Consider the following 22,558-nt stretch of genomic DNA (forward strand, 5'->3'; position numbering starts at 1 on the left):
GCAGCTGGGGGTTATCAAAGAAAACCAGGATCCCTGATAATAATTAAAGAATCTCCATCAAGTTACACTAGGTTACTTCTTCACGTTACTAATCACACCTTCAGTTATTGAAATTGGATTGAAAAAGTCTGCTTTACTTTTTATGCATTTTCACTGCATGTCTCATTCATTTGTATGAGAACAACGTTGGGGTTCAAGAGAATGTGTAAACCTAAGTAATAAATGGATTCTCAAAATTTCCAATAGCAATACCATCTACCTTATTAAATCCTTGAGGTGCCTGCCTTAGTGGAAGGGGAATCTCCAGCAGTGTTTGTAGCTACCTGTTAGAATAAAAGAACTGACAAGTGAAGTTTTGTAATCCCAGCGATTTGGGAGGAGAATAATGTCATGTCATCCTTGTGCTTTTTCCTCATGAGTTCTGAAAGTAGACGGATAGTTGACCTCTCCAGGGTCGTTTCACAGATGGGGAACCTGACGCACAGAAGTAGACTCCGTGTCCAAGGATGCACTTTGTCAGTGGCAGAGCTGGAAACAGAACCCAGGAGCCCCTGTTTCTTGCCCTTCCTAGCAGACAAACTCCACCTGAAATCTGTCAATTAGTTGTTTTGTGATGTTTTCCAAAATCTGACACATTAGCGCTTTCCTGGGGTAAAACCTTACCAAGCTACAGACAGAGTATAAATAGTAGCACCAGGTAGTAGACTTGCTAAGCCCCAGATTCAGACCTGGCGTTAACGTCTGCAGTGCTTTTGGTGATGGACTCTCTCTCTGTGGCAGGGTGAATTATTACTTGCTTGTGCACTTGGATCCTGAGCTGAGGGCTCTGATTTATTACGTAGTTGCTGCTCCTCTCTCCAGACAACTCTCTCATTTAATCTTAACCTGTCGCCCTTTAACTGTCTTCTAGGCTTTGGGAAAGAACAAGCAGAGACCATTGTATCGGCATTAATAACTTTGTCAAATGTGAGCCTGGACACAGTGTATAAGGATATGGTGACCCAAGCTCAGCAGGTAACAAATCATTCACCTGAGGCTTCTTCATCTCTTTATTTGTCTGAACCACAAATGCATGTGGTGTTGGAAAATAAAAGTGCCCACGTTGATATAGTTAAATTTAACAACAACAGGTATAACAAACACTTTACTGAGACAGATGGTCCTAAACTTTAAGCTGACATTAAGCTGGAAAGCAAGAAGTCGTATCTTGCATTTATTATAGTATGTTCTGTTCCATAGGAATGCAAAGTGCCTTACAGAAAGTACTGATACACAAATGCTGTGCAGTGATCACTTCATCGGGTGCTGAAAGCCAGTCTCTAGAGCAAGGCACATGAACTGTTTCCATTTAACACAATAGGTTAGGAAATTAATTTCAAAGACAATTATATTAATAATACATTGAAAATAATGCATCTGCTTCATGTGGGAGAAATTAGTCCATCTGTAATAATATAGATACAATTTTTCTTTGGTTGGTTTCTCAATAAATTTATGAACTATTAAAACTGGTTCATGATCATCTTAATTCTTTCTGCATATTGGCCTCTTAGGGCTGGTCATCTTTAACGGATACAGATACTTTACACAAAGCATTGCGAGGTCATCCTTAACTCAGAAGTTCATACTAGTGCCTGTGACACATCTGGTGAAGTAATCAGCAAAATGTTACTAGGGTGTGCCCAAGCTGAGACAGCGAAGGGGAATCTTCAGGCTTTGGCCACGATGAAATTGAAAAAAATCTAAAATGTTTACCTCCTTTGCAAAGCCAACAGCCAGGCCTATACAAAAAGACTGATGCAAAGTAATTGCTTAATAATTAATCCGTATCTACTGACTGAGAATTCAGGACAGTTCTCGTTTAGTGAGTTTATGCAAAGAGATATGAATTGTTTCTCTGTCACTTAAGATGTGAATCATTTCCAGCTGATTTTTATTTGAGTTATGTTTCTTAAAAATTTTGAGAAAATCTGTCATGAATAAATAAACCCTGGTAGATGAAGAGAGCCTGAGAACGCCAGTGTTTTTCCTGTTCAGTTAATATGGAAATCTTGCTGGCTTTGAGACCTTGTTGTATCCAGCGTGGAAGCCTTAAATGAACATTGCTGTGACATCAAGACCCAAATGTAACCTACTTGGAGTAGTGCAGTAGATGGAAACCTGCTGCTGCTTGCGGCTTAGCAAGTGCTTTAATTTAAGGTGGACTATGGACTGAGTAGATCCTAAACAAAGACAGCCAAGTGCTCCCAGAAGCCATCGGGGGCTACCTCTTTGCCTTCTATTGATTTCAGTGCGAGTGGCTCAGGGTGTATTATAGGGAATGGAAGGGAAGAATGCAAACTCAGCACCTGGCCCTGAATCACAGCCTGACACTTCATAACGCTCAGCACCTTTACAAACAGGGTCCCCCAGAAGTCCCTGCCACTCCCTGTCATTGTTCCCTGCTTAGAAGAACAATAGAGAAACTTCCTGCAGGGGTCATACAGTTTTGAAGGTCATACAGTTCTGAAGGCAGTAATGTTTTGGCTCATTTCAAATGTAAAGTTTTGTACCATATTTTTAGACATGTCGTTTAGGTCCAGCTAAACAGCGGTGTAGACTACAAAGAGGCAAGGTTGGAAGATTTCCCACAGTGTTTTGTCAGCGTGCCTTGTACCTGCATACACCTAGTGTGAGATGGTAGTTTGGTACCCATAGCCACCCCCTTTTTTTTTTTTGCCTTTCTGGCTCTTTCAGCCAAGAGGAAAGTTAGTGCTAAACATGAAGTTAGGAACTTGGTGAGTCAATTGGCTTGTTTTATGTAGACCACTGGAGAAAGTGGTTAATGAAACTGAATTCCAGTCTTTGCTTTCTACCTTGGGTCTAAAAGGAAGGTATCAAATGGGCACAAATAATGATTCTGGATCCACTGAATCAATTACAGCTATTTATTTTCTGTTGGTTTGTGACTTCCGTTGTCTTTTCCTGTTTTTATTCTACAGTCACCAGTTTCTTCCACTGCAAAAGTTGACTTTCCTTGATGGAAGCAAGTCTGTTGCTACCTGTTGAAATAGGGTGCTTGAAAAAAAAAGTCTTAGCATTTTTGGGCCATTTTGAATTCCTTGCATTTTTTTTTTATTTATTTATTTTTAGGAAATAACTTTGCAGCAGATAATGGCACATCTGGACTCCATTCGGAAAGATATGGTCATCCTTGAGAAAAGTGAATTTGCGAACCTGAGAGCAGAGAATGAGGTACAATTCGGTCATCCTCATTGAACAGATACATTTCAGAGTATGTTGCATTACATCTGGGAAGCCTGCTTGTAGAATGAACTCTATGGACAGTCACAAGTACTTTAACCAATATTAAAAGTTTTTAGTTTTCTTACCCTCGAAAGATTAGAAATCTGCTGTGCCTGTTGAATAGCAGGGGTTGTGTTTATATAAAAATAAGATAAGGATAAGGATTCGTGTGGTGACCTTCAGAAAAGAAAAATTCTTGTTTGAATCCTTGACTGATTTAATATATTTTTAAGTGTTCTTCCTTTTGTTATTACATGTGCAGTGCAGATAATATGCAGTTTATGACACAATATTCAGTAAAATTGCTGGTGGCTTGGATAGTTTTAGTTCTTTGTTTTTCCTGCCAGCATTTAGTATATTCAGGTATGTGCTTCTATCATCCACAGGCCATATTCCAGTGCTCACAATGGCAAGATGCAGGTGGCAAGGTGTATTAGATGATGGTCCATTTTATTTTAAACCATATTTCAAATAGAACTAGATATAAAGGCATAGTTGCTGTTTTTAATTAAAATGACAGGCAAAGTAGTACATTCAAAGCACAGAAGAACCTGGACTCTTCGAGCCTGAGACCACTAACATGCTCTAGCTGGCTGCTGCAGCCTTTATAAAATCTGATAATGTTGTAACTTAGCTGCTCTGATCTAGGGATGTAAATATTGTTTTTAAAAGTATTCGTTTAACCTCGTTTAATTATATCAGTTAAATGGTCAACCCATAACACAGGAGCTCGGACATGGCTGCTGCTGGGAGCTGCTCCCAGGGCCTTTTGATGGGTGGAAGACAACCCAGCCTAAATGAAGCCCCACCCTGGGAGGAAGGGAGCATCTGTGACAAGAAAGAGCTAATTGCTTACTTGAGGAGTCATTGGGCCACCTGCTGTTTTCCTCTTAGGCTATGCAGTACTAGTCCTCTTCAGCCCTCACCTCTCTTTCCCCTCCTCTTAACCCCTCCCTCCCTTCTGCCTGCCCTGCCTCCTGCTAGCACATCGTGTGCACAGCTTGCCTTACCCACTTCCCTACCAGACTGTGCCCACGCCGAGCTAAACCATAACTGGTAAGCTAACCGGTTGTCCCAGCACTTATCAGTTAAACGATTAATCATTTAACCTTTTACATCCCTACTCTGATCAAGGTGCACAGGAGCAGGGTAGAGCTTCAGCTGAGTGCTGGAGAGGTGGTGCCCTTTGTAAAAGCCGCAGCCAACACTTGAGGGGCTCACTGTTCACTTCTCGGCCTGCTGCAAATTAAGCAGGTTTGAAACCACCCAGATAGAAATGGTCCGGGTTCTGCTGCATGTTTTTTTGAAAACACTGCAACCTCAGTGAGCTAGTTCAGTCGGTCTGACAAGTGACATGCGATACCATCTAAAATGAGCAGTCATGTTGCTCAGTCTGTCAAATTCTCTCTCTCTTTACCTAGAAAATGAAAATTGAATTGGATCAAGTTAAACAGCAGCTAATGGTAAGTGAACAACAAGTACCTGTACTGTCATTTCAGGGAGGCATATAATCATTTTAATAATTGTATGGCCATTTATGATAACATAATTCAAAATAATGTCATAATTTGTTTTTAAGAATGAAACAGGTAAAATCAGAGCTGACAACAAACTGGACGTAAACCTGGAAAGGAGCAGAGTGACAGACATGGTAAACTGTTCTTAGATGTTTTTATTAATTACCTGCTCTTTTTCCACTGCTGAGATCATAATGCCTCTCTCAATCTATAGTTTACAGATCAGGAGAAGAAGCTCATGGAAGCAACTACAGAGTTTCACAAAAAAGTGAGTGCTGAGCAATGGCCGTTCTGTATTTGTAGCCTGTTTCCCACTAAGGCCTTCCCCCCGCAGTTCTTGTACGCCCAAAATTCTCACTGGAACAAATTAGATTTTGAAGGAATAAGAAGTGCACTATTGGGCTGAATAGTTGGATATATCCACCTATATGGCCTAAGCCTGTATTTCTTGCGTGCACACAAAAATATTCATACACACATGAGCAAGTGTGAAAACCCCATTTTGGATCTTGTCCTGTGAAAATGTTTTGAACTAATGTATCCAATCCACTTTCTTCAAAGTAAACTCCTTGCATAAAACTTTAAATCATTACTTCATGCAGTTTTAGTCTAGCTATTCTGCTTTCAGATATTAGCACCTCTATGCTTTATTGATATTTCTAGCACATGTCTCTATACAATGCACTAAAGATTTGTACCTACCAAAAACATAAGAAACCAAGGTCCTTTGATTAGAAATTTCAAACTTGCTCACTGTAAAGCTCTGTCCTTGGCTTTCCACCTCCTCTTCTTCCTCTCATCAGTTGTAGCCACTCGCATATTTGCATCTACCTCTCCCTTCCTACAGTCCTGCAGCAGCCTCAGACCTAACCTGGTCAAATATGTCCCTGATCCTTTCTTCTACCCTGTTTCCCTCCCAGTTCATTGTATCAGCATTCTGCTGTGCTAGTCAGATACAGCCAAATGTGCAAGCCTCTCTCGGCTTGCACATTTGGCTGTATCTAACTCGTGTACTTCCATATTTCTAAGGATTTCTAGGATTTGTGGCTTCCCTCTGCTTCTAGAAAGATTGGGCCATTTAACTTAAATGTATAGCACAATAGGTCTAGATGAATACACAGAGGAAACACCCAGCAAGGACACTCCTCCAGAGAGGTAGATCGCACGTTTGAAAGAGCCACCTGGATACCACGTGAAGAACTGCTGCAGTACAGAAGAACCCCCCCCTACAAATCACACACCACTGGTTATGACCTATCACCCCTCCCTTGAACCTGTATGGAAAATCCTCAAACAATTGCAACCCATACTAGACAGAGACCCTATTCTTAAAAAGATCTTCCCAGAGCCACCCATCCTAGCCTTTAAACAAGCACCGAACCTCCTTACAGCTGCACCTCCAGGAATGTAGTATACCTCATCCAATGCACCAAATGCCCTGATGGCAGATATGTAGGAGAGACCAGACAACAACTGCGCACCAGAATGAACACACGCCGGAAATCCATCAAAGACAGAAACACTCAATTACCGGTGGGGGCACATTTCTCACAGGAGGGCCACTCTCTCTCCAATCTCTCAGTCCTGATCCTCAAGGGAAATTTACACAACACATCCCAGAGACGAGCCTATGAACTCCATTTCATCAACCTGCTGGCTACTAGAGATCAGGGACTAAACATAGACATTGGATTTTTGATACATTATAATCTGCCTGGCAACTGACTCCCCCGCCCAGCCCAGCCCCTGGCTTCTTTACTTTTCATTCCATCCAGGAAGAGCACACACCAACTGCTGCAGCTTCCTGAGCCTGACGAAGGGTTTTTGAACCCGAAAGCTTGCTTAATAACTATTCTCCAACCATTTGGGTTGGTCTAATAAAAGATATCAAATTCACCCAAGGAGCCTTGTCAGAGGAAACAATGACATTTACTCTTATTGAGTCAAATGCCTCCTTCCCTTTCTCTAAGGTTGTTCTATTGCCTGTTAGTTGTTCTATGGCTGTTAGTTCAGCCATATATTCTTGACTGGGTTTTAAAGGAGGGCTTATGGCAAAGGGGAGCAAAGGACCCCCTGGAATTACCAGTGTCCCCTCTTGTTCCTTTTACTCCTAGGACTGATATACTTTGATTTGCAAGTCACTTTCCATCACATGTCAGGTGTCCGTGAGCAGTAACTGTTTTCTGAAATGTCTTAAATCTGCTTTTTGATTGTTGAAACTGGTCTCCCTGCTCAGAATTAGAACAGCTGTTGTTTACTAAATCAGGGTCAGCGCTAATGAGAAGGGATGAGATAAATGGGATAAACTGTCATGCTTAAGAGCATAACTGACTATCTGGGGCTAGAAAGAAACATCCCACATGGGCAGATGATTTAATCAACATCTCCAGGAATTTATTGTACCTGTATCTTTTTTTATTGCTGCCCTCTGCCCAAGATGGGATACTGGATTAAATAGACCATGGGTCTGACCTGGGAAGGGGGGGTGGGAAATGACTTTATTAAAAGCCATGTTAATACCTGTGCCACCTGCCTCCTGTACCCTGATTATTCAGGGCATTTACCACAGAAAGACATGCTTCAGTCAGTTCTTTGCTATTCCCCTTTTTAAAAGTCTCTTCAGTTGGACTCCACATCTCTTCAAAGCTCATTTACAGGTTATATATTTTATTTCCCTAAGGGAGTTGATGTTTGTTGTGACTTTTCTCTTTACCTGGAAGAGTTGAAAACACTGATGTTATATGTAAAAGTGGAAGGGGGGCAGAGATGAGTCACATGTATGCTGTGTTTTATAATATTTCAGGATTCAAGAACCAACAGTGTTATTGCAGAAATCAGCAACAAAATTGATACTGAAATAGCCTCCTTGAAAACACTGATGGAATCGAATAAGTTGGGCACGATACGCTATTTGGCAGGTACGCAACTTACTCGCGAAGGAATGGGCATTATCCGTGTGTTTCCAAAATATAAAACTTGATTCAAAGGGAAATTTAGGGTGTAGAGTTCCCAATTCTCTGAAATTCCCTTTGGTAGCCTGGGTGTGTTGTCTGATGACTCTACATTAAAAATGAGCTACAAAGAAAATGACTGTGAATTCATAATTATGTATACAACGTTGTTGGTTTCAATGTTTCTCAGGTTAGGCATGACAACAGCTAATAAATTATGGGAAAGGTTAATGCAAACAAGTTCAAAAGTCACTTGTTTTGTTTTCATAATTTAAAAGAAGTGATAGAGAAAAAAAATTGGTAGAAAACTAGCGGAAATTTTGGCACAGGATTGTGCCCAAAGTCAGGCTAGGAGCAGCATGTGGACAAGATGAACACTGCTTCCTCCATCCATTCTTGCTTCTCTTACTCTAACAAGTTAGCAGCTTCTGCTGCAGAGGCTCCTAGCCCAAACTATCCTGGGGTCATATTATCCCCCACAGGAATGAGCTGGAGTTGAAGGCTACTCTGCAGGGAGTGAGGCAGCTCATTTACATAACCAGATGGTCTGATGCAGCAGTGTTTAAGTTGCTCTGCTTTGAAGCTTAGGACTTTTGTTGGATGAAGGTCAGGATCATCCTGTGTTTCTGACTCCCTTAGCGTGCACCTTCATGACACACAGGAGTAAACCTCCAAGTTGCATTTTCAAAAACTCTCACTTTCAGTTTGATGATTTCAGTAAGGTTTAAAGAAACCAAACTAAGCTTCGAAATGAGACCAGGAAGTGCACACTGAGGTAGAAAGGAGAATAACCTAGTTGTTGTGCAGCTTGAGATCAAGTCCAGCAAAAAGAGCAGAACATGAAGAAACCTGCTTTAACGCTTGCTAAACTGCTGGTTCAGCCCATCTGGAAAGTAAGTTGTTCAAGTTTCACACAGTTGTTCCAGTCGTCTGTGCTTATTCCTGACATAGTGCCCATTATGTATATTAGGGGTGTCAAATTCATCTGGCCCCACAGGCTGGATGAGGGTCACTGGGATGGTCTGCAGGCTGAACAAGGACCAACCCCTGTGTAGTGCCCATAGCACCAGGTCCAGCCCATGCACCAGACACAGCAGGCACCAGCCCTGGAGCTTGTTATGCATGTGGTGTACAAGGCCAGCATGGGGTCAGCACGGCGCAGGCTGGACCTGGCACTGCAGCTAGCACAAGGGGTTGGTCTAAGGTGCAGCCCCAGGTCCAACATTTCCACTACAGGTAGTGCACACCGCATGCTGGGGAGAGCTGGAGCCAGCATATGCTGCATGCATGTGGAGCTGGATTGGCCATTGCACTGCACACAGCAAAGAACAGCACAAGGTGCATACTGTATGTGGCACCCTGCCGGACCGGCACTTTGCAGTGGCATGGCCCAATCCAGACCAGCCTTGGAGCCAGCATGCAGAGCTGTCCTAGCAGAGCCACATGCAGCATGTGCCCCAGACATCATGACCCCCTATGTTAAGTTCAGGGTGTGGCAGGGTGCTTAGGGTGCCTCTCATTTTAAGAGGAGAAGCAGCCCTTGAAGCAGGTGGGGTGCGGGGAGCCTCACCTGACTTGAGAGAGAGCTGGGCTTGAGATATATAGGCCCAAGTCCTGAGTGAAACAAGCAGTTAGATCTTGGAGGCTGCTGAGGGAACATGGGCTCGCCAGGATGGGTGCAGCTCCTGAATGCCAGCAGGGACAATCCAGCCAGCAGTCTGGAGGTTTGGAGAGGAACTAAGGGGAGGAGGAGGAGGTTCCTAGGGGTCCAGACCCAAAGAGAGGGGCTGTGTGTGTGGAACCAGAGAGGGTCCAGGAGCCCAGGGAGAGTTGCTGAGTGTATTGAGGGCCCGGAGAGGGGCTGAGCAAGATCTGGTAAACATCAAAGAGAGAGAACACCTGCAAGACATGGGGCATGGTGTAGGGACTGATTGGAGCCACATAATTAGCCCATAAGGCAGTGACCACAGACACCTGGTGATTATTAGTGGGAGCAGACTGGGAAGCACTGGGGCAGCCTCCTTTATTTAAATCAGATACATCAAGGCATGGCAGGAAACTGAAGGTTTGATTGCACTAAGTTAGCAGAGTGGTCAAGGGAAGGAGGGCTTCTCGGGGCTTCACAGCCATCCCTAGAAGGACACCTTGCTACACAGGGCATGCAGCACCGTGTCCAACCTACCTGCTGTATGCAGCACGTGAAGCCAGGGCTTGGACCGACACCTTGGGTTGGTCCAGCATCCACGAGCTTGGTTACAGCACTCCACAGATTTGGCCCATGGACAGTATATTTGACACCCCTGATGTATATTGGTGAGGCTGCAGCTGGAGTACTGCATCCAATTCTGGGCTCCACACTTTAGAAAGGATGTGGAGAAGCTTGAGAGAGTCCAGAGGAGAGCCACGTGCATGATTAGAGGTCAAGAGAACAGGAGGAGAAACTGAGAGCCATGGGACTCTTCAGCCTGGAGAAGCGAAGGCTCAGGGGTGACTTGGTGGCTGCCTATCAGTACATGAGGGGTGTGCATCAGGAACTGGGAGAACGTCTGTTCACCAGGGCACCCCAAGGGAAGACAAGATCTAACAGTCACAAACTGCTGGAAGATTGTTTTAGACTGGATGTAAGGAAAAACTTCTTTACTATCTGAGTCTCCAGAGTCTGGAATAAACACCACCCAGAAGTGGTGCAAGCACCTACTCCTGGGTCCCTTTAAGAAACGCTGGGATGCTTATCTTGCTGGGGTGATCTGACCCTAGCTGACTTCCTGCCCCTTAGGCAGAGGCCTAGACCTGATGATTTCATGAGGTCCCTTCCAGCCCTAATGCCTATGAAATCCTTTTATTAGTTTGGTAGTCATCTCGTCTGATGGGGGTGGGGGGACACTTAGATATTTTACTTGTGTAACAAGAACTTGTTCTAATAGTCTGACTCCTGATATCATGTCTGTATAGCTAGTGTCCTGAGGAAAGGTTTAAGCTCTTGGAGAAATGTTTTTAAAATTAAATGACCTGTCTTAGATTATTTAGCATCCTTTGGAGTTGCAGTCAGCTTTCATCTGTCGCAAAATGAATTCCCTGCACCGAGCACAGGATGATGTTTTGTGCCACATTAATTATTTCCTGTTTCTATTTGCAGCTTCTGTTTTCGCTTGCCTGGCAATAGCACTGGGATTCTACAGGTTCTGGAAATGAAGCTACTGGAACTACGACACCATGGAACAAAGAACGGGCCTCCTCGATCTATCAGGCAACATCTGTTAGGACCTTGTGTTTGCTATGGCTGTTGTTTGGCACCTTCGTTTTGATGATGATTCTTAGTGAGTGCTTGGAAATGTTTTCGTAATGCATAACACTCACAGGCAAAATAGGGTCAGTAATAGAATATATGGAAAACTTTCTCTGGCTCTAGGTCGCCTTCTTTAAAAGACCTCACATATTAAATGAGAAATTGGGGGAGGGTGTTGCTACACTAACCAAAATCCATGTCCCAGATTAATTTTGCAAAGGCCCTGCTCTCACGGGCTTTTTTCCTCTATTTGAGCAAAAGTGTTTACCATGTGATATGACCTGCTGGAAACTGCAGTCCAGTGGAGGAAGATGCAAGGGATGAAAATAGACCCAAGCAGATGCTGCTGTGTGAGACTTCCTGTGGCTCAAAGTACAGGGAATGGATGTTACCCTTCAGCTGCAAACTTACCCTACCCTAAATCAGAAAAAATTTAGGCCTTTTCAAAAGGACCCTTTCCCTTCAGGCTAAGACATAAGGGCCAAAATGTTCCATCCCACCCCCCTCTTCCCCTTCTTGGCTCCCTCTTTCCTCCTCACCCACAAAACCTAGAAGTAAAGACTCATGCTTTCTAAGGGGAAATAGCACCATTTTCGGTGGCTGTGTATAATCCTGGGACAAGGCAAAGGGGAACTTGGACTCTTCTCCGTTGCTGGAAAACTCCTATACAGTCTGTATAGCCTTTGTCTGAGAGTAGACTCCAGGCTGGGATGATACATTACTTCCATGAGACTTCCAGTGTTCCCTTTCTTGCCTCCAGAGTCCAATCCCTCTAAACCAAACTTTGACCATGGCCTCAACTCTCTGCCCTGCTCACGAAATACTAGTGCTGAGATATATAACAGGATGTAGTAATATCATCCAAAATGAAAGCAGCCAATTTTTTTTTTTGTTGACTTTTTATAGATGATTTTTTTTTGGCCACAGTGGTGCCAATGCTCAGTTCATCTTTGCAGGTAATGGTATTGCTGTAGTAATGGAGTATCCCCTGCATGGGGGAGAGAATTGCTCTACAAAATACCTAGAGTGGCATTTTCAGGTTATTCCAGGTTTATCTTGTTTACAAATGGGATGTGTTGGTATTTTGTGAATTGTGTATTTCATGCACGAAATTCTACGTAAACTCTCTCCTGCAACAGAATTGTTACAGCTGCAACCTGAGCTGTGATTAAAAGAAACCAACCTGGAAAACTGCGACAACATGTTTTATGGTAGGCAGTAGTGTTAGTCTCCTGAGAGCTGCCCACTGTGGGTGGTGGTGGTATGTGCTGTCTCAGATGATGACTGTTCCATGCCTAATTTTGATAGGTACAGCGGTGTTATAAGCAAACGTTGTACAGAGTCACTCAAGGCCACAATAAACACCATATTTATAGCATTCACCTTCTAAATCTCTGCCATTTCTGTTTATCAGCAGTCAGTCTCTACATGATCCACATATGGATTTTGCATTAATACTGTATTTATTAAATACCAAGACAAGAAGGATTTTTCCCCATTTAACATGGGCGTGGGGCTCATCTTGGAATCAACTACAAGGAATCAACTACAACCACTACAAGGTGGTGTGGCCCCAGCTCTGGCCCCAACCCAGGGTTAGGGCTGGAACCGCAGCTTCTGCCTGCCCCACCCATTGCTGCCTCCTTCCCCAGTTCTCCCCCCGTGCAACAGCCTGTGGCCCCTTTTCCCCATTTCTTCCTCCCTCCCCCTGCAGCCTCTGCCCCCTCCCACCTGCTGCTTACCCTTGCTGCAGCACTGCAGGCTCCATCCCCACTCCAGCCTGAGGCATGGAGCACGTGCTTCCTTCAGCCCCAGCCCAGTCTTGTAGCAGCAACAGCAGCCTAGCAGCTCCAGCCCCAACTCTGGGGCCTGGCCAGAGCTTCTGCCACCATTGCCACCAGACCACCCGTGCTCCATGCCCCAGGCTGGAGCAGGGACAGAGCCTGCAGTGCTGGAGAAAGGGTAAGCGGGTGTGGGGAAGGGATGGGACAGAGGCTGAGGGTGTGGGCAGAGGCAATGGAGGGACAGATAGCAGGGGGAAAGGGGTAGGGGTCAAGCTGCCTTCCCCTATTGGCTCCCCTGCTGCCTCCCCGCCATTTGATTCAATTAGTCTAATGCGCAGTAAACATCTCACGTAGACGCATCCAGTGTTAGGCTACAGGCTTATTATACCAGCAGTCCCACAAAATGTTGCACCTTGCCCAGTGCCAGGATAGTACAAAAAAAAGACTTCCATTCCCCCTACTGATGTATTAGGATGCGTTTATTGCAAGGAGCTTACTCTGAGAGAGGACTAGAGTACAAACCCTGCTGTTTGGCACGGGTTCAGCTCACCAAACTCTACTGGGGGCTTGCCCTGAGGGTTCTACAAGACAATGGCATTCCCTTGTGAACACCTCTTCCTAATTGCCTGCCACGCTCCCGAGATGAACGAGATGAATGCTGCTTTCCACGCACCCCTCAGCATCGTCTCACAAACACACCTCCGGAGCTGCTGAGTGGCTTCTTCACCTTCTTTTTCTCTTTACCCAAGTCAGAAGGAGCCTCAGTTTCCTGCAACAAGGACATACAAGCCATTACAATGCAGCTGTGTGCCTCAACCTGCTTCCATTACAAAGGAGGGGGTTAAATCACACAAACTTTCAGTTGCAAAATATTGTGTTAAACATAAAAGACGAAATGCTTAAGAAATACAATAGCTAAGATGGTAAATTAACTATCCCAATTCCTGAGCCTACAGCTGGGGAAAAAATGGGCATGAAATGGATCCTTTTCTCATTTCTCTTCTGTTCACTTCCTATAGTTACCAGCCTTGGCCATTTTCAAGGGGCCTAGGTCAAGCTGCAGAAGAGTAGCTAAGCAGAAGGTCCCAATGCCTGTTTCTGAGTGACTATAGCATGAACCTTTTCAGCTTGGTCAGCAAAGTAAAGCAATTAACATGTCCAGCGAAACTAGTAATGAGATCCAATTAAACAGAGTACAAGGACTGAAAGAAGACATTTGTATGAGAACACCATACAATAAATAATACAAATACACTGTGTCTTAAAATATTAATATCAGCGATTGATGTAACCACATGTATTAGATGCTATTTTGCTATAACAGATATATTTTTGTTAAAGAGTCTTAGATCACTGGTAAAAACAAAACAGCCTTGCCAGATAAGACCATAAGCTAAGGTAAAAAAGAAACAGGTCAGTGTTTAACAGCAAGCCTTTCACAATGGGGAAAGAAAAGATAAAGAAACCCTCCCTTTTACTTTCCCAACTAAATGACACCGTGCAAACTCACAAGAGATCTGGTTCAGTGAAATAAATAGAGGCCATCAGAGAGCGTGTATTAGAAGATTTAGAATAAGCCATCTAGAAATAGGGGTATGAGCTGAAGAGAAATTTGGAAAACTCAGCAAATTCAAGAAGACCTGCTGCCAATCTACATGCCACCCATCTCTTGTCTCCCTAGCTAGTATACATAAGAAGCTGTTGTGCTGTCACAGGTAGTCAGATAGCCTTTGGGTTAAATGTTTTTGTGTTTTGAAGTGCAAGTAAATGAAAGGTCTGCCTCTTTTATCAGTAGCCAACTTGCAAGGTTACCTGTAATCTGAGTAGCACCATCCCTTCTCCCAGCAAAGCTCCCTAGGTCCAACCAGAAACTCTCACCCCCTTAAGGGCCACTGATTAGGCCTGCCTGCTTGTCTGGGGGGAAAAAAGTGATGCCTTTCTGGGGTGGATACATCTACAGCTCCTGTGCTCACCTTCCAGCCCTCAGCATTTGTTTCGATACAGGGCTGAAGACCTGTTGATGTAAGAAAGTGCAGTGCTGTTAAGTGAAATGAACTTTTGATTTTGGTTGATTTGAAGCTTCCCCTGCTGCGAGGTACCTGGAAGGCTGCAGGACACATTGTCAGTGCCATGGCAATAGCAATCCAGCTGTCACTTTGGCTTATCATTGACAATCTTGTCTCACTTTTAAAGCCAGTCTCTCAACTCTGAAATCCCCCACTGGTTTAACAAACAAGAGCAGAGCTCTGAAATCCCGAAGGGGAAAGCTCATAGCCTCACCAATTGAGGGGTCAGAACAAGCAGAGGCCTTTCATGGGGCAGTGCTGAGGAGCCATCAAAGACCTTCTCTCAGCAGCCATATTAATTCAGAAGGGCATATGACAGTAAACCTGCATCCGTGGGCCACGTCTTATCTTCCCTGCTTGAAACAGCCCAATTACAACTGATAAGAGGCTGGAACGGTATGAGTCCAAAAGTCACAGGCTTACAAGACTCCAAGGATGTCTGGCCAGTGTCCCAGGACTGTGTTATGGAAGCAGGAGGTGGGTTCATTTCAGGGCTTTCCAGTACCAAATGGGCAGGGGAGCAGTAGGCAGACAGCAGTGGCTACATAGCCCATCAAAGGGCAGTCCTGGGACAGGGAGAGAAAAGAGCCCAGAGTATGGGAGAGACACGGAAGCAGCAGGGGAGAGAGAGAAAGAAAGGAGGAAGCAGCTGTGAATAGGAGGGCATGATCAAAGGGCATGAAGCATCTCAGGTAGAGGAGAAAAAACCCTGCCATCCAAACCCTTGCCAAGAACCAAGAGGGGTAGGGGATGCTGTGAGCTGCCCCTAGTTATGAGTGCGTCTTGCAGCCTACACTGCTGCCTATGGAGAAACAAAGGGTCCACTCCCAGGCACCTTGCACCTGTATTCAGGCAGGAGCTCCAGGGCTGCTCGTGCCATGCCATTCTGAAGTGGAGGAGGCAGTTGTAGCCAGAGGCCAGCAGATGGCAGCAGGAGGCTTACCGCTGCTGTTCACATTTGCATGCGGACAGTGCAATTAAGCCGTCAGACACAGCCTGGGCACAACGTAGCCAGAGGAGGATTCTGTCTGCTGTGCCATGACTTCTGTACACATGTCCGCTATGGGCTGGGGTGAGGTGTTGGCTCTGTAACACTTTCTGAAGTAACCAGAACAGCTTGGTCAGAATTGGGGTACCAGGCAAGGCAAGCTGATGGTTTGCAGTCCCCAGCTCAGCGCGAGGGGTTTTGGTCCCAGCTTCTCGCTGCTGCTACCAGCAAAGTAGTGGGTGTGCACCTGTCTGGCGGCCAGGGAGAGCCACCTCTGACGTGCATCAGAGACTCCTCCTCTTCCAGCTTCGTTATATGCAGCAGTTGGAGGTTGCTCTTTGGAGATGCCGGCTCTGGATCACAGAGGGATAAATCCTATTTTGCCCATTTGGGATTTAATGTGCAGCTGCTAACAAGTGCCTGATGTACACAACCCAAAACCAAGAGGTATCCCATTCTGCCTGTGTAGGCACTTTCAATGGGAGCTTGTGTGCCTCCTACTGCTCTCTGCAGAACTGCATATTTATGTCAATGGGCAGCACTTAGGACACCTCCACAGATGGACCCAGGAGGGACATAACTCCCATTCACTTCAGCCTGCCTGCTCTGGGCTCCTAGTTCCCTTGGAGCGGAGAAAGCAAATGTGTCTTAGTAGGACATCTGTCCTACCAGCTGGGCCTCTATGTGGCAGTTTAAGGATAATCCTTATCTCCTTCCATAGATCACCTCATGCTCAGAGCACTTCATCAGGATATAGACAACACCCCTCTTTAACATCAGGGGGCCTGAATCCACATCTCCTATGCTGTAGCCTTCCACCCTGCTCTTCTTCAAGCTGGCCCACAGCACAGTCAAGAGGGAGAGTCCAGGGTCAGAATGAAAGCAAATAGGAAGACCTTAACTCTGTGGCTCAGGATGGCAGGCACTGCCCTGGGTCCTGGCCCCTGCTCCTAAGGCTGTTTGTTCATTTTACCAAGTCATGACACCAATCTGGAGTGTATTTTAGTAACAGGGAGCAGGATCTAGCCCAATGGAGTTAAATCAATGCAAGTGTGAGGGGAATCTGGTCTGCAGTGCACAGAGTGACCTAAAACTGATAGGTCCCCAGTCATTAGTGTGCCTGCTCCAGGGTCTGTAGGAAGAGGTGTCACAGAAGTGTCCTTTCAGGAGATTTGACAGTGCACAGAAACATCCAGTGTCCCACAAGGCAGGTGAGGTAGTAACAAAGGAATAGAAAATGCTGAGTATTGTACATAGCGTCATTGCTGTATCTTGTACTTGCACGGCATTTGAGTTCTCTTATTGCCTGAAAGTCCAAGACCTTGAGGTTCACTATAAGCAGCTCCCCAGGCTTTCCTTCCCTCGGTCCAACACCAGCATATACTCTTCTCTGTGAGGGATTCAGAGTCAGGTCTTCCGAGAAGCCTTTCCTTCCTGAAGAAGCACTGGGATCAGGACTGCCACTGAAAGGATTTCAAATGGTACAGTCTGGGCATCTCTTCTAGCCTCGCTGGGAGGGAATTACAGCCAGGGGGAGCACCCTGTGAAGAAGCCTGCTTTCTGCCCACAGGCTGTTTGTGCAGTTTTCCCAATGACTCCATGCTGTATAATGAAATAAGGGCTCATACCAGGGCTGCATTCACCATCCTGAGCCACAGGAAGGCATCCTCTTGCTGATTTTCTGCCAGCACCCAGGATGTTTCCTTCTCAGCTACCCAGTGGCCTAAACTTAATAGAAAGGTAGCTTCAGTCCCATGGTATAATGATCAGGTTGGCAGGCTGTGATGTGAGAGATCAAGGTTCAAATCTCCTCAGCAGTGAGTCTAGCACCTGGGTGTCCCAGGTCCTGGGCAGGGGGAACACAGGGGAACATGAAAAGTTTGCTGGCTCACAGTGCACTAAGACAGAGTGATAGCTAGGTAAGCCATTAGGCTATTACCAGAGGCAAAACTGGATGACTTAGATGCCCCAAAATGACCTAACTCTCATGTGTCTTAGCAGGGTAACAGTGTTCTGCCCCCAAACTTTTCACATTCCCTTTTCACACATTCTCGAAAGCAGTGCTGAGAAGGCACAGGACAAAATGCAGCACTCACCCTCGTGGGCAGGGGCGAGACTGGCACCTTCCCCAGGCACTCCTTGAGACGAGCGATCTCTGCTCGACAATCATCCAGCTGGCTCTCCAGCTTCTCTCGACGCACCCGCTCGTACTCCAGCTGGGCCTCCAGCTCTCTCATCATCCTGCCAAAAGCACAGTGTTTGTTAAACCACTGCCCTGTGGTGATCCAAGAAGAAAGTCCAGGTCCAATCCTGCTGCTGCAGGGGCAAAACAGCTCATGGAGGCCAGTTGGGGCATACGTTTAGCTGTGCCTGTATTACTGCTCCAGAATGGAGTAAGGCATAACACCAGCATCTGCTGCCACTGTCCTTGTAAGCACAGGAAGTCTGTGGCCCACACCTCACCATAGTTCAGTAGCTATTTAAGCATCATTAATTAGCATGCTGAATGAGAGAAGACTGCAAGGGTAGTATGCTTTCTGATCCAACAGGGATCCATGTTTACCACAGACTGTCCTAGCTGCACAGCGGCTGCAATTAGTATCTGCAATGGGAGCAGAAATGACAAAGAGGCTCTCTGCTACTACAACACGCCACGTGAGCGCACATAGAGACATCACAGCTACCAGCTACACCCCGCATGTGGACTGTAACTGGTTCAGAACATTTGGCTGCAAAAGAACAAACAATAACGCTTAGGCGTTAGCTCTGGTAAAAGACTGTTTTAGATGCTGGCCAGCCACTAGAGGGCAATGTAATCCCACACACTGAGCAAAAGACAAGTTTACCTCCTGGTCCTAATTCTCAGGACATCAAAAATACCTGCAGGACCAAGGGGAGAGTGTGAAATGGTGAAATCATATAGATTGGTCCCTTCACTGATAGGATGTAGGGTGGCAGGTTGTGTATATTCAAGAAGGTGGATGCTTTAAACTGTTTCTAAAGTCTAAAACTGAGATTACCCAGAAATGAAGATTAAAAAAAATGAACTATAGTTTGCATGAAGCCGCAGCAGCATATGATGCTCAGCAACACAAGGTCCCCTACCGATCAGTGAATCCTGGAGATTAGCAGTTTAAATGTCATTCAGATTTCGTCTTCCAATTGTTCCTACTGCAACCAGCTCTCTAGCATCACAAACTGAAATGTGATCTCACATGCACCAGTATGAACCAGCACAGTCACAAAAGGAGGGCATATGCCCTGCCCTGAGAATTTAAGCCAGAAAGAAAGATCAAATCCAGATGAGCTTGCAGGTGCCCAAAACGCCATCTTCACAGATATTAAGAATAAGGAACCCAGGGAGATAACTGCAGAATGCTTTGTCTATTGGCCACCAGTCTAAAGTGAGCCATGATGAGCATTACTGCCTTTCACAGCACCCTGCGAGGCAGATGAATGTTGTTATTGCCATTTTCCAGAGGGCCCTTTTAAGAGGGCAGTGTCTGGGTTGTGGAGTGTCCACGGCTCCCACTGAAGTCCAGTAACGTGGAGCTGCTCAGCGCCTTTGAAAAAAATCAGGAAATAAGTGATTTCCTTATCTAAATTCTGCAATACCCTTGCACACACCTCCCTGCTGCTATACTGTAAGTCCTCAATATTACAGCTCCACCCACACAGTGACTGACAAGAAGCATTGGTTTGGGGATGCCAAAATCTCCAGGTGGGGACAGGCAGAGACTCAGAGAACAGTAGAGAACCAGAAGGAGGCCTGCAAAAAGTGGCACCACTATTTAGGAGTCCAGAGTCTCAGCAGGATAGTGTGACATTTCCTGTACACTCCCGACAGTCTTCTGCAGGTGGGATGTCCAACCACCTCAACCATTTCTGCAAGGGAACATTTCTGCAGAAGTCCCTAATGAAACACTGAGGAACTAGGCAAACATTACAGAAGCTCAACTGATTTCTCATCTGATAGCTTCTTGACCATACATACATATTGCATTTAAAACATAATGCCTAAATAAGTACCAAATACTGGAACACCTTTGAAGAGACTTGGAAGGAAAGAAGCGCATAAGTATCACAGTTAAGGGAACCTTACTTGTCAGCCTCCCTTTCTTCTTTCTTCTTCACTCTCTCCTCTTCAGTTATTCCCCCCAGCTGTTTGTAGTTGCTGCAGGCAATTTCTAGAAGTTGCTTAAGTTCTTCAATCCTTTGATAGGCTCTTACTGCAAGACAGACAATTGTGTGAATAGCTAACGAGCTTCTGTGCATGAAGCTACTGGGTCTTGTGAGTGCTGGGAGCCGTCTCCTGGCAATGGATTGTGGAACAGTCTCCCAGAGGAAGTAACCTAGGTCTAGTTCTTGGTTGTTATACAATTACATCTGACATATCCCTCAAAAATAATCTATAAAGGACAATCCTGTGCCGGCTTCCTACAGATGGACTAAAGTAATCTCCCAGTTATCCTCTGTTCTAGTTTCCATGCATCAAAAATGGTCTGGTTTCCACAAGATGCTCACTGTTCAAAGCTTCTTGGCACAGAGTCCCTGGTTCCTGACACCTCATATGACGAAGAATTCTGCAGACTTGGCTGAAATTATGTGGCTAAATATATTTTTCTCCTGAGATGATTATTCCTCCCCACCCTTTCAGAAAAAGACAGAGCTGAGAAAGAGCTTACTTACTGCGTGCATCTCTTTTGTTGACTTTATCTAGGGTTAAATCTTCTTTGCTATCTGTGCTCCCTTCCACACCATGTCTATCAAAAAACCTTACATCATTGATATCTAATTCTTCATCCGAGTTGTCTCCTGTTACCTGGGTTAAAAGTTCCACAGCTGCCAGCTGAGCGAACCTGCATGGCACAGTCAATAGTTAGTATCCACTGCAATATCATGAGCTCCTCTACAAAAAGCAGCCCATGTTTCACTGCCAAGTAAAACACATACACTTGATTACATGGGAGATGGAAGTGCCTCCCAGGTTCTCTTCTCTCTCCCACTTACTTCAGTAGTAGTTAGTTTGGGGCTTTTGGTACACAGGAGAGCCTAGATCTCTAGGGGCGCTAAGATGCTTCTTTTGGCTTTCTGAAGACTTAATTTCTGCCTCGGTGATAACTATAGAAGACAGTTCTACAGTTTAGGAAGTTGTGCAAAAGTTTCTTTCTTTTCAGAGACTTTACATTTATTTTGCCTCTTAATTCAATCAAATAAGCACGTGTGATATACTTAACAGTAAACAGAAATGCTGCCTGCTGGCCACCTTCAGCATGCATTATTATGTATGCCTGAAGTATATCTCCTCATAGTGTTCTCTTTCTTCTCACAGTTGCATAATTCTCTTCTTTTACTGTTTGCCATGTACACAGCTCTCAGTTCCCCTCACCTCCAGTCACAATAATTTGCCTTTATTATTTAAATACTTTCAATAAAGCCCCTCTTGAGAGGTAAAGCATTACAGCCAAACAACTATTACCCCGAAGTCTGAATTAATGGACCTGAATCTGCTCTTGCTTGCATCAGAGGCAATCAGGAGTAACTCCACTGAAATCCACAGCATTCTGCTGGTATAAAAGCAGAGAGTCTGGAGTCTTGCCCTTTACAAACCAGTTGAAACAAAGGCACATGGACATCTACCTCCTGGCTACATCCTTTGGTGTCTCTCCAGCTTCATTTGTAATGTGACAGTCAGCTCCCATTTCAATCATCCATTGTAAGCAGTTTATGTGTCCTTGCCCAGCAGCTGATGGAGAGAGCATGTATCAAAGTCAATCCTACACACTTGTTAATCTTAAATGCCTTTTCTTTCCCTTTTCAGGTCCTTAGGACAAGGTATTTAGCAGAAACCTCAGATTTTGCTAGAATACTGATCAGGCTGCACCACAAACACTTCTGCTATGGACTCAAACTTTCAACCTCTGGGCTGCCAACCAGGTGCCTTGGCACCCGCACCCACCCAGCCCCCCTTAACAAGGGTTGAAAGCTTCTGAAGACTGAGCACCAAGATCCCAAGACAAAAATACCTCCCAGAACAAGCTCAGTGCACTGGTAGCAGGGAAGGAGAGCTTTTATATATTGTCATCATATCCTGTTTTATGTAAAATGAATGTTATGGGCCAATTCTTCAGCTCCTGTAACCTGGGATATCTCTATTTATGTTAACAAGAAAGATCTTACCCTGTATCTATCCATCTCAGTTTGTTGTCAGAATGCCTCTTGACAGTACGTTGCTAAAACATGTCCCTCACTTGCTGAACCATTTCATCCTCACTATCGGGTCTCTCCAAGTTTGTTGTCAGTTGTAGTCACTACTATGGATACCTTGACTGCAAATCCCTAAAACAATCCATTCAGCATCATGATGACGAGAACTGAATGGACAAGAGGTTCAGTTGTTGAGGAGAGAACTCCAGGACTCTCTCCTGGCCCTTGCTGTGCAGTATCACAGATTGCTGAACATCTATGATATGCTCCAGAATGACAGGACAGGTCTGAGCGACAGGCACTGCTGAATTTCGTATCAATACAATTAAGACACTGTTCCTCTACAATCTATACACACACTTGCTTGACAAATACAGTCCTCCTCAGGGAAGATAGAGAAAATACTTTACACTACTAGGATGGCCCTCAAAAAGACAACAAATCACACATACCATATAAATGTTCATTTTATCT

General features: G+C 45.0%; 2 protein-coding genes across 6 annotated transcripts in view; one reads left to right on the plus strand and one right to left on the minus strand.

The window, feature by feature from the left end:
- The window catches only part of CCDC90B (coiled-coil domain containing 90B), a 15,260-nt gene extending 2,843 nt beyond the window's left edge, over positions 1–12,417 (plus strand). For all 3 annotated transcript variants that reach the window (XM_006035511.3, XM_025191659.1, XM_006035510.3), the window contains exons 3-9: positions 911–1,014; positions 3,133–3,234; positions 4,707–4,748; positions 4,865–4,936; positions 5,017–5,070; positions 7,606–7,720; positions 10,890–12,417. In XM_006035511.3, coding sequence (XP_006035573.2) covers positions 911–1,014; positions 3,133–3,234; positions 4,707–4,748; positions 4,865–4,936; positions 5,017–5,070; positions 7,606–7,720; positions 10,890–10,945 — 545 coding nt within the window. In that variant the 3' untranslated portion in view covers positions 10,946–12,417. The remainder of the gene's footprint in view (positions 1–910; positions 1,015–3,132; positions 3,235–4,706; positions 4,749–4,864; positions 4,937–5,016; positions 5,071–7,605; positions 7,721–10,889) is intronic.
- A 130-nt stretch (positions 12,418–12,547) lies between these two features.
- ANKRD42 (ankyrin repeat domain 42) overlaps positions 12,548–22,558 on the minus strand; it is a 24,602-nt gene continuing 14,591 nt past the window's right edge. For all 3 annotated transcript variants that reach the window (XM_025191657.1, XM_006035514.2, XM_025191656.1), the window contains 5 exons: positions 21,518–21,623; positions 20,567–20,736; positions 19,980–20,106; positions 17,974–18,118; positions 12,548–13,592 (listed from right to left, as the gene is read on the minus strand). In XM_025191657.1, the coding sequence (XP_025047442.1) occupies positions 13,500–13,592; positions 17,974–18,118; positions 19,980–20,106; positions 20,567–20,736; positions 21,518–21,623 (641 nt within the window). In that variant the 3' untranslated portion in view covers positions 12,548–13,499. The remainder of the gene's footprint in view (positions 13,593–17,973; positions 18,119–19,979; positions 20,107–20,566; positions 20,737–21,517; positions 21,624–22,558) is intronic.

The sequence above is a fragment of the Alligator sinensis genome, unplaced genomic scaffold (genome assembly GCF_000455745.1).
Source record: "Alligator sinensis unplaced genomic scaffold, ASM45574v1 scaffold1028_1, whole genome shotgun sequence".
Lineage (NCBI taxonomy): Eukaryota > Metazoa > Chordata > Crocodylia > Alligatoridae > Alligator > Alligator sinensis.